At 45.4% G+C, this 11716-nt stretch overlaps 1 protein-coding gene, 1 long non-coding RNA gene and 1 pseudogene across 2 annotated transcripts; 1 reads left to right on the top strand and 2 right to left on the bottom strand.

Moving 5' to 3' along the window:
- Positions 1 to 394: 394 nt before the first annotated feature.
- On the bottom strand, positions 395 to 4020 carry LOC136512733 (NADH--cytochrome b5 reductase 1-like). The gene is made up of 9 exons (XM_066506734.1): positions 3595 to 4020; positions 2901 to 3042; positions 2709 to 2799; positions 2493 to 2570; positions 1963 to 2043; positions 1785 to 1874; positions 1054 to 1119; positions 859 to 945; positions 395 to 764 (listed from the first exon to the last, which is right to left on the bottom strand). Exons 1-9 carry the CDS (start codon positions 3704 to 3706, stop codon positions 672 to 674), a joined length of 840 nt encoding a protein of 279 aa, XP_066362831.1. The 5' UTR covers positions 3707 to 4020; the 3' UTR covers positions 395 to 671.
- Positions 4021 to 4801: 781 nt separating this feature from the next.
- On the top strand, positions 4802 to 7299 carry LOC136513679 (E3 ubiquitin-protein ligase SIRP1-like; annotated as a pseudogene).
- A 447-nt stretch (positions 7300 to 7746) lies between these two features.
- Positions 7747 to 11396, bottom strand: LOC136513680 (uncharacterized). Its single transcript, XR_010773410.1, has 4 exons — positions 11197 to 11396; positions 10964 to 11066; positions 10690 to 10789; positions 7747 to 10392 (listed from the first exon to the last, which is right to left on the bottom strand). It is a non-coding gene; the product is annotated as an uncharacterized lncRNA (long non-coding RNA).
- Between the last annotated feature and the right edge of the window lie 320 nt (positions 11397 to 11716).

Below are 11716 nucleotides of genomic sequence, written 5' to 3'. Positions count from 1 at the left end.
CTGTCTGCTGTCCCTGAGCACGAAGCAATCGCACGTACATGTACGGACACGCCATGAACCATGTAGCAGGAGCTCAGAAGAAGACGACGGACGCCTTGGTGTCACTGGCCTGTACCTGGCGCGTAAACGAGCGGCTTGACATCGCTGTGCTGTTCGTGTTTCGGCCTCATAGGGCAGGAGCTGCAACCAACACACCACCTGCTCGCCTGTTTGCCAAGCCTACCCGTGTGTATGCGCACGCGTCCATAGCTCTGCAAGAACAGAGATAGCACACCTGCACATGCACAGTTTTTGTATTTGTATGACGCGTCAGAATGACACAAGTTGGCATCGTTTGCTGGCTCGGAGTGACAAACGATTGTGTTGGGAGAGGGTGCACTGTAACCACTGATAACACTGCAGATATGACGCAAAAATGGCAATGCCACAAAAAAAATGTCTTCATTGGAGTAGCGATTGCGACGACACGAAAAATGGCATGGTACAATGTCCCGACACAAATACAAATTAGGTAGGTACTCGGTACTCCTGCTTTCATCCAGGTACGATGCTCTGAACGCCAAACCACGTCTGTTTGGACCTATATGACGACATGATCAGGCTTCGTCTACTCAAAGAGGCAAAGAAACCTGTTCCATCGCCGTTTATTTTGGTATTGGTAGAGAGAATGCTCAGAACTGGAACTGCATCTCCTTCGTGTAGCCGAGATCGTCCAGGTGCGCAGCCATGGCTTTGTTCATGGGAGGAGGGCCACATCGCAATACCTGAAAACGGAAACCCCCCTAGTGTCTGACTTCACCGAGCAAAACTGATGGCTTCCAAGTTCCAGCAAGTGCTTTCAGTAACTGGAAAGCTTACCTGAATGTCAGCAGCAGGCGCTGGACAATGAGTTTGGATCATTTCCTTTGACACGAACCCGACACCACCGTCCCAGACTTCAGGAGGCTGCACAGAAACAATGCCTATTTAGTAAGACGCGGATGTGTGAAATATAGGGTATCAACTAGTGACAGGTGACTGGCCAAACTACTAATTCTTAGAATAAAAATAGACCTGATTCAAGACATAGTAGATCTTGAAGCGATCAGGATAGTTTTTGGCCATACTGTCAAGCTCTTCCTGCATCAAGCAAAATGTAAGCACACAAAAACGATACCGTCTGTATGATAATAGCGAGTTGCAATTTCATCACGGATGTAACGTCATAAGCCCAATCAGTGGCACAAATGCATGTCAAACAGAAAATTTTCTTCTATTGCGATGGTTCAGTTTAGCATACAAACAAGTGCCTATAAGAGTAACACAGACTACAAGAACTGTAGACAAGAGTTCCTAGTTTTACTGTGGAGGAACAAATCCATAATTATTTCTCGACAAAAGAGTGCTGCTTACATATGGGCATATGTAGAATTAAAGGGCGTACCCAGTGCAGAGAGCTCCCGCTCTGTGCGGGGTCTAGGGAAGGGTGTTAGTGGCAAGCCTTACCCTCGCCTGTGCAATGCGAGGAGACCGCGACTCGAACAATACAAATTGAGTGGTATTCTGTGACATGTTTCTGCTCTTCATGATATGATACATAATCGCACAAAACAAAGATTATTTCCATATCCCAGAAACCAGGCCTACTAGCTTTCTATTCATAATGTAAGCTGGACAGATAGGGAGTAATGATATCAGTGTCTCACCAAATAGGCATCATCAAATGAACCAGACTCTTTTACATGTAGGTATATAACTGCTATCAGGTTAAGAGTCAATGAAGTTTGTCAGCATAAAAGGCATACCTTCAGAAGAATATCCTCATAAGTGACATTTGCATAGATTAAGTGTACTTTTGTATTGTCTTTTGGGTTCTCAAGAATTGCCCTTGTGACCTATAGTAAGACAGAAAAATGCACTGTTGAGTACTAAAAAAATTCTCAACTATACCATAATAAAGAACTTTGGACGATGTGTTATTACTTGGAACATTGGAGTAATGCCTGATCCTCCAGCTATCATTCCAAATGCTCTCACTTGTCCAGGTAGGTACTTGAAACGGCCCTAGGTTAGAGAAGCATTTATTTAATCTCAATATCGAAAGGCCAAAATGCATACCAGGAGCTATGTATGTTTTCATTAACAAAATACACCTTCCGATTCAACTTCATTCAAAATGCACAACTTCTTTTTATTTTTTTGCTGTTTGTTCATTTGTTGCGCTATAATAAACGCTATCACTCTCACAAAACAAATGAACGTCTCTTTCCAATGTAGCAAAAATGAAGGTAAGAAGGCAACTGGACCATTTTTTTTTATTATTGTGTACAACCACAGAATGACAAGTGTGATGCCTAATAATACTCAGTAACTCAAGAAGATTATAGATAAAACAAAAATCAAGGCCAAAATATGCCTCATGAGAAAGGACAAAATTGAGCATGTCTAGTGTGTAAGTTCAGACAGGGAACAGGCAAAATCAACATACAAAATATAATGTGATACAGGTATACCTTAGGTCCCTTCACAGACAGATAATCACCAACTTTCATCTCACGGAAATGATGGGACATTCTTCCTTGGGGATACATCTTCAAGAAAGAAAATAAGTGGTGAATCACAACAGTGAACAAATAGTTGCATTGATGACCAAAGATGCATAAAACACAACTGAAGATAAGATGGAATGATTAGGAAATGAAAAAAAAGACCATCTTATTGAAACTTACCTTTATAACAAGCTCAAAGGATCCAAGATCAGAGTCCAGAGTAGTTGGAGTATAAGGCTTGATCACTTCCTCGCCAGCAGCATCCTGTCCTCTGGAACAATTGGGAATAAACACAGTAAGATTAAAGGAAATTCAGACTAATGGCTGAACCTTGCAAACCCACTTTCAAAAGTGGTAACAAGGAACCCAAACCTGCAGCTTATATGTTGTCCGATTGGAAGACCCAATGCAGAAGTAGGTGTTGGGAGCGCAAACTTGAACTTGGCAACATTATGACTCAGCTGCCTCTTCTCAACAAGTTTAAACTCCTTGAAATTCTGGGGGTCCAGGCAGCCTATAGAACAGATCACAGCACAACCAACACAAATGAGCTACAAGGAGAAAAATGGGACTAGGCTGTGAGCTCCATATTCCTAAAAAAGAACGAGATGCTAGCTTCAAAAGTAGTAGGTCACTTAAAATAAGTAGAACGATACATGCATACACAAAGTACCAAGTAGCAAGAACATAATCACGGTGGTAGGGCCAGTTCCCAAATGTTTCAGAATCCAAAGAAGCATGTCAACTAGATGGCCTTGGCCCTTGGCCTAGCAAGGAACTTATCTCTGAATGTTCAGCTTTGGCAAATCATGTAATTTTACTGACACTAGTGTTCAGAGGCATCAACACAACTAAATCCAATTATTAGCATTACAGAAAGATGAATCAATGGACCAGCACAATCACAAATTCTTTGAGCTCAGCAGGACACCAGCGCGGAAGGATTCAGAGCCAGAGATACATTCTAGTGACTAGTGACCAAAGGAGAGACGAGTGACAGTGACAGCCATAACAAGGGTTCCGGACACGCGCGGGTTACTGTTGACGGGAAGGGCATATGGCTCACCCCTGGGCTTCCTACTGCGGATGAAGAGGTAGGCGGCTCCGGCGGCGACGGCGACGACAGCCACCGCGACGGCCACCGCGGTCTCCAGCCTCTGCCCGTGCAGGAACTCCATGCCCCCGCGCCCTTCCCCTCCCGTGGATTCGCGGTTGGTTTGGCTTTAGATTCGCGGGCGGGGTTTGGTCTGGTCCGCTGGTGCCTGAGATTTCAGAGCCGTCGTGATTGACTGGTGACGTCAAGCGGACACGGTGGTAGCTGGTAGGTGCGCAGCGGAGGTGGGCTTGGTTGGAACGGGAACGGGCACGGGACAACCGGTTCGCTTACGGTGCTAGGCCGGCAGGATGACTCGTGGGCTGTGGCCATTCCCGTCTCGTCAATGGCGATGGCGAGCCGGCCCGCCGCTAACACCGTACATGCCCGGCTGCAAATGATGCCTGGTCCCACTGGGCTGGCCTTGGACGCGGCCACGGTGGCCTTTTTTTTCCTCTCTCTCTGTCCCGAGTCCCGACCGAGCCCACGCCGCCGCTAAAACGTTGACGTCGGCGAGGACGTCGCCGGTCGCCCCATCTAGCCATCTCCATTGAACACGGAGCCCACGCCACGCCATGGCCACCGATCTTGACCGACCCTCTCCGTCCGCAGGCAACTATAACCACGCTAAAACGAGATGGAGTGGAATCCCTTTTCGCCGCATTCCAGTTCACACAGGGCTCTTCGTCAAAGCGAAGATAAAGGTCGACTAGTGTGACCGGCGGCAGACGCAACCTGGACGCGTCCGTTGGAATTGGACGGCCTCGTGCGCGGTCAATGCCATTCTGTGCCACAGCATACCCGTACAAATCGTGTTGCGCTGTACCGGAATTTTCTTCCGACATTGGGCCTGCAATGCAAGAACCACCTCAATCCGGTATCCTGCTACTTTGGTTTCCCTCCACGATTGTTTCAGCCCGTGTTTAGTTGGTCGGAGCACTTTTCGTTTTTATTTGGCAATTAGTGTTTAATCATGGATCAATTAGGCTCAAAACGTTCGTCTCGTGATTTCCAACCAAACTGTGCAATTAGTTTCTTTCGTCTACATTTAATGCTCCATGCACGTATCGTAAGATTCGATGTGATGACTACTGTAACACTTTTTGAGAATTTGGGTTTGGAACTAAACGTGGCCTTAGTTAAAAAAGAAGAGAGACGAGTATGATAAATTTACTTGATATATAATAATAGAATAATATTGGTATTGGTATGTTACTAGCTTTTCTATATATGCAGAAAAAAAAACTAGGAAGAAGCCAACAACAACAACAGTTGGGGCAGGAGGATTAGCTGGTAGGCACCTTTGCCTGAAAGGGAGGTTTTATTAGCCAGCCAAACTGCAAATTACAGGCACTGAACAAAAACTCCCCAAGAAAAGCGAAAAAGGAGCAGAGCAATTGTATGCTTCCAAGTCATAACAATCTTTTTATTGGTTGGAGATTTGCGCCGGGATCAAATAAAATATCTCTCCTCCATTTGGAAACAGGCGACGATGACTGCCAGGGAGTAAAGAAAGCCAGCATAGCATGCCAGCCACCTGCCCCGTAGCTGCTTCTTGTTCCCCTTCGTCGTCCTACTTCCATCGAAGCTACCGAGGACGGGCGCAGGCGGAGGACCAGCGCCGTCGCCCAATCCGCTAGTAGGGGGAACAGCCGGCACGAAGGTCAGTCAGCCGGCACAAGCTCTCTCCCCACTACCCTTTTTTTTTTCTCCTACTACTAAAAAGGAAGGTGGTTTCTGTGGGGGCGATTGGTTCCGGGGCTCGAAATCAAGAACCCGGAGCCGGTTTGCTTTGGCCCCTTTGGATAATATCTTGTATGGTCTGATAAAAGGGATCGCCTTTGCTGCTTGCCTGCTTGGTAGATTGGGGATTTCTTGAGGGAATTGTTCGGCGGGGGGGGGGGGGGGGGGGGGGGGGGGGGGGGGGGGGGGGGCGGGGGAGAGGAGTTCGCGAATAGCGCAATGTGGGTGAATCTTGAGAGGACAGGACAGGGAATTAGTTTTGTGCTGTGGTTTACGCGAATCACACTGACTTCTGATGGGGGCTCTCAATACCTTCGTTTGGAATAGAATCTTGTTCTTCAAATAGAAAGTATGGAATTGGGGCCCTATTCTTGAACGAAGAATCTCGACTCCTAATCTCTGCCTTCCCCGTCTAGAAGGTCTGCCAGTGCTGCCTTATTTCCAAGTGGGTCTTCTCTTTAGGACAGCTTGCTGCTCCTGTTCCTGTAGAGCTGAAGTGAAGAGAGTTTTAATATATGTATTAGATGCAAAACTTAGCTTTGTTCTTATTCTTGATACCGATTAATTATAAGATCTTCATGCCTGCCATTACCGAGTGAAGTTCAGTCATAGATGACCACTGTAGTATTCAATTATTCATCTTGTTTCATCTCTTCTTAGTAAAGTTGTTGTAGATGCTGCACTTACTGTCGTCAATGATGAGTTGTATCCTATGGTTATTCACTTGGGAATCAATGCATATTTCCCTTTTTATTCATATTGCCCTGTTGACACCTTTTGTCTCTGTGCAATACTTGATCAGCGGGAAGGACTTGGAGGATGACAGAAGCTGCAGTTACAAGGTACTGGTGCCATGGATGTGAGAAGGCCATTGAGGAGGCCATGGGGGAGGAGATCAAGTGCCCATTCTGTGGTGGTGGATTCATTGAAGAGATGATCGGGGAGGAATTTGAGGGGTTGGTCAGTCAGCAGTCAGAGCGGGATTTATCACGATTGGGATCGTCGAACCACCCTTTTGAGCAGCCAGGAGCGGTGGCGGACAGTGAGGATGAAGATGATGACGATGATGATATTGGCCGTGAATTTGAGGGTTTCATCAGGAGGCATGGACGGGCATCAGCTCTGCATCGTGTGCTTGACAGCATCCAGGACGACCTTAGAGCTGACAGGGAAAGGGACAACTCCGTTCTGATCAATGCCTTCAACCAAGCCCTCTCTTTGCAAGGCTCAGTGCTTGATACTGATGAGGCCCGAGATGACCAAAGTGGATCTAGCAATGATGATGGCTTGCTGGAAGAATATGTCCTGGGGGCTGGGCTGAGCCTGCTGCTTCAACATTTGGCTGAGAATGATCCAAACCGTTATGGCACCCCTCCTGCAAAGAAAGATGCGGTTGAAGCTCTGCCCACTGTCCAAATAGCAGAGGTTGTCAGCTGTTCAGTCTGCCTTGATGATCTTGAGCTGGGGTCCCAGGCAAAGCAAATGCCTTGTGAGCATAAGTTCCACTCTCCTTGTATCCTGCCATGGCTTGAACTCCACAGCTCCTGCCCTGTGTGCCGGTTTGAGCTGCCATCTGAAGAGACGAAAGATTTGAATGAGCCTAGCAATGTGGACAGAACAGAGCACCCAAGAGGAAGTCAGGTCCGATGGCCCTGAAAATGACAGTGAGGGCAGTAACAGAGCGTGGGCCCTTGTTCCTTGGTTCAGTGGGCTATTCTCAACACCTGAACCGCAAACTGCCAGAGGCGCTTTCACCGATCAGCAGACTCCCTCTGCTTCTGGAACCAACCCGAATGCTGGGGAAAGTTGATTTCTTCCTCCTTTGTGAATAATGCTCATACATCTGAGAATAGCAATGAACCTTGTCAGTAGATGTCTTATTTTTCTGTACTGACAATCCTTCTTGATGAATTGCAAGGTACAAAGTTTGTGGCTGCTCTGTTTTGCCAGGATTTTAGCGATCATTTCACCTTTAATTAATCGCATAGCTACTGAGCCTGTCTGCATCCTATGCATGTGATCATTTGCCTTCTTTGTTCTTGGCTCTGAGAATCCATTCATGTTTATTGTCCTGAACTAGTGCTAGTTGTAAAACGTTTGTGATTCGTGAACACCAGTAGAGGTAAACCTCGTCATGTTCAGAGATGACACTAAACATTCTCGGGGAGAATATGTCGGCCAGGACGTACAGATATCAATATCACGCAAGGCAACCTGTTGAAATATTGTGGCCAAATTTACACATCTGGTTGAAAGTATTAAGATTTTCTGGCTGTGTTTGTTGCTCTGACGGGATGTCTTTGAGCTATTTCTGGAATATGTTGGTCTTATAAACTGTCATGCCTGGGATTTTAGTTGACCCGTGCTTGCTTACAAGTTAACCCAAAATATATCGTCATATCAAGTATCTGCTGGCTGAACATGAAGAGAATTACCCCTATTGAAATCCGTTCTATTGATGCTGCACATGTTATACAACAAGCTTTAGGGCTTTTTTGCTGCACTGCTGCAATCCACCTCAATCCACAACTATTTTTCAACCGCAATACACCTCAATACATATGAATTAGGGTAGACAGAGTGTAGCCAAACAAGGCCTTAGCCCTTAGGTGGACAAACGGTACTTTGGGCTTGCAAAGGAACTTCCTGCTCATATGAATTAGGGTAGAGAGAGTGTAGCCAAACAAAGCCTTCGGTGGACAAACAGAACTTCGGGCTTGCAAAGGAACTTCCTGCTTTGGTTCTTCGGGGGGAAACAATGACCTTCCTGCTCTGTATGTTTCTGAAGATGTTTCCTTATGTGTTATATCACATGCCCTTCTCTTGGTGCAGGTTTGAGTATCCTTGAGTGGCCATGAGTACTTCTCCATCTGTCTCCTCGCTTGTAGCCATGGCTTTCAGATGATTGCTAGCCTCTCCTTTTCAGAAGGAAATGGTTCAGTGTCCAGACTAAAGCTAAATGCATCCACATCGTCACGTCTTTTTTTAACTAGGCTCTAGGCATCAATCTTTACGTTGATTAAGGGGCCTTGGACAGTCCGTGGATGTGATTAAAAGCATGTTTAGTGGCTGTAGGATAGGATCTATGCTTCAACCTTTGCATCAATGATCTTGTTATTATTCATCAGGAATGTACGAAGTGCCCGTGCATAGACGCAATATCTGAAATCAGTGAACTGATCTCAGATTCTCAACTGTATCAGGGTCTGAAGAGCTGTTGCCGAATCCAAGGGGGAAAAAAAGAATTTTCTTGGTAAGACGATTTAACATACAAGCTCTCTTAATTTATTCATTCATAGAAAAGGAATTATGTAATTGGTAATATGGTATAGCAAAAATGGGTACAATAGTATTAAGGGTCTGTTTAGTAGAGTTTTTTTTTGTGATTGTAAGTTGTAGCTCCCTGATTCTATGACGGATTCGCCTCAGCAGGTGGAAAATATTCTAAAGTGATTCTGGTGAGGATTGATTAGGAAGCAGTGGGGAGCGTGTTTTTTAGGTCCCAAATGGTAGTGTAAACAGATAAACGGTTCTCGTTAGATCCTACCAAAATCTAGTCGTGTTTTACACGTTTGCTGTTTATGGGCGGTTCTCGCATAGAATCTAGAGCTGGGAGTGCTCCCATATAGCCCTAAAAGTTGTCCCATAATTCTAAACTTTATCTTACATTTTTTTATTTAGTTGACGCTAGCATACATGTATGCACATCCATCAGTCCTTTGGAAGGCCAGGACTGAGCCGATTGATCTCGAGATTGACGAGTTATCACATATCGTCTATCACCGAAAGAATAGAATAATATTGTCCAATCATGAAATCAACCAGTTAAACTATGTTCAATTTATGAGATAGATGTTTTGTGAAACAATGATCCATATTTGCAGCTCCAAATTCAAGGCAAACTGTAAAATCGTGATGCTATCTTGCCCAGCTTTCGGCAACTCCGCTTTGAACGTGAGCTGCGGCGCAGATCGCGCCTCGCCGCCGCGGCACTACCGCCCCAGAAACCGCGCCGAGATCCCTATCGGCACGGGAGATTCGGCGGCCGCCGACGGGCCGGAAGCAGCTGACTTCCGCCGGGCGCTTTGCCCAATCAACGGAGCGCGACATGCCACGCGAGGTCGCGCGGTACAGACCCCCGTGCGTGCGCGAGCTTTGCACTTTTCATCTTCTGCTTGTCAAAGCGAGAAATATCAAAGATGCGCCCGCCGACGACGACCGTGACGGGCACTCTCGACACCGTGCGCTCTGGATAATCGCTTCTGGAGGCGTTGGGTTTTTCTTGCTTTTTTCGCTGCGAAAGCGCAGCATTTTTTTTCTCTCCACGAGTTCGGTTCAGTTAACCAAGTCGGTTGGCATCGGGAACAGATCTCGTGATGTTTCCAGCGTTGGCATACAAGCGTAAACCACGCAGGCCTACAGCTCGCGCCCACACGTACGAGAACCTGTTCCACGCACAAAGCGTCAAAGCTACCATAGATGAGATGCATGCTCATCGCCCCCGTCTACAGATTCATTCATCCTGGAAATTAAGCTTTGCAAACTTCGAAGGCGAACATAAAAACTCTACAGATTTTGTCATAAAAGGCTGGTATTATAATTATACATGTATACTGCTTCCAAGAGAGAGTAAAGTATATGTGTGCACTGCTAATACGCACATCAAACTGGATATGTGTAGATTCTGGACATATTAGCTTATTTTCTACTCCCAGGTGTTTACATGACAGAACTTGTCATCGAAATGGGGATTCTTCATCCCAAAGTACGAGCATTTCTCGTTTCATCCCAAGTCAAACTATCATTAGTTTGATCATGTTTATAGAAAAGAACGACAACATTTATAATATCAAATAATGCATCGATAGATCCATCATAAGAAAAATATTTGCATAGTTCCTTGGTGTGATTTTTTGAACGCAATGGCAGGAGCTCTGCCTTTCAATTAAGGCCTCGTTCGCTTCGCTGAAAAAACAAATTGAAATACTGTTCCGGCTGATTTGTTGTGAGAGAAAAACATTGTTCCAGCTGAAAAGACAAGCCGAAAAGTATGAATTATAAGAGAAGCGAACAGGACCTAGATAAGTTCCTTGATGTGGTAAATATTAAGATATGCTGACTTAGAATCACCCTGTTCATTTGTTGGTTTTAGCCAGGCTTATTCAACCAGCCAACAGTGTTTTCCTCTCACAAAAACCAGCACCAGCCAGCCCAAACCAGCACCAGCACCAACCAACGAACAGGGTGAATGAAACCATAAATGCTTTTATTTTGGAACGGAGGGAGTATAACACAACTAATAGCAAGGTGGAACAGAAATAGCACCTCTAGTATAGCTATATTGGCAGTGCTAGATGGCCGCCCCTCTCACCTGACCCGGGTTCTCTTTTCCGAAGCAGAAACAAAAGCCTTCCAAACAAAGAACCTGTGGAACCAAATAGAGGAACATGGTCCAAAAATTTTCTAGCCAAGCTCAGTGTTAAAAAGATACTGTTATGTGACGGATAATATAAATACAGAAACAATTGGAAGTATGATTTCAATCGGCATATTAATTAGTAACGAACTGAAAGAAAATAGAGCAAAAGGATAATTGTACATTTACAGCGCAGCATGTGTTCAGCAGGCAAACAACGAGAAATTGTCATCTGGGCCCCACATGACAGGGCCAGGGATGCGCAGCCCCACATGACAGAAAGCACCTGCAATAAACCAGGAAGCGAAATGTGGCAGAACTACCCACATTCTTAGAGGAATGTTGCTCGTGACACCGACTGATGTCAATGTGCTTCATTGGAATATCGAAAAGAGGGGCAAACCAAAAGCACTGACCAGGACTAGAAATGCCATATGCTCCAGCTTTGCCCCCGAAGGAAAGAATATCAAAGATGTTCGCCTCATCGCCTCAATTTGATTTACTTTAACCACAGATTTTCCTTCAAACAAATCCAACCATTAGCACAAAGCATCAGCGCACATAATACATGTACAGCTATAAACATAGTGCAAATTTGCATTAGATACCATATCAAGAATGAATCCTTCAGGTGCCTCCTCTCTGCCTGTGAACTGCAAGAGCATCACATAACCACTAGAGTAAACTAGTTGCTCAAAGAGCATCCCTGAACAGTAACCATCACTAAGCGTAAGATAGTCGCCGCCGCGATAGTTTATTTTCATACTCAGGCAGCATATGTTCTGTGAAAGCCACAGAAAGCTTCTTTGCTGCACACGGAATATCGAGATTCGGATGCCACCAATGCGAATAAGAAAAAAAAAGATTTAGGTGGATTGATGAGAAATGCATATTGACGAAAAGCATAGCTCACCGGAAATATGCAGGCAACTTGAG

The sequence above is a fragment of the Miscanthus floridulus genome, chromosome 16, assembly GCF_019320115.1.
Source record: "Miscanthus floridulus cultivar M001 chromosome 16, ASM1932011v1, whole genome shotgun sequence".
NCBI lineage: Eukaryota > Viridiplantae > Streptophyta > Magnoliopsida > Poales > Poaceae > Miscanthus > Miscanthus floridulus.
This window is presented reverse-complemented; position numbering and strand designations above follow the sequence as displayed.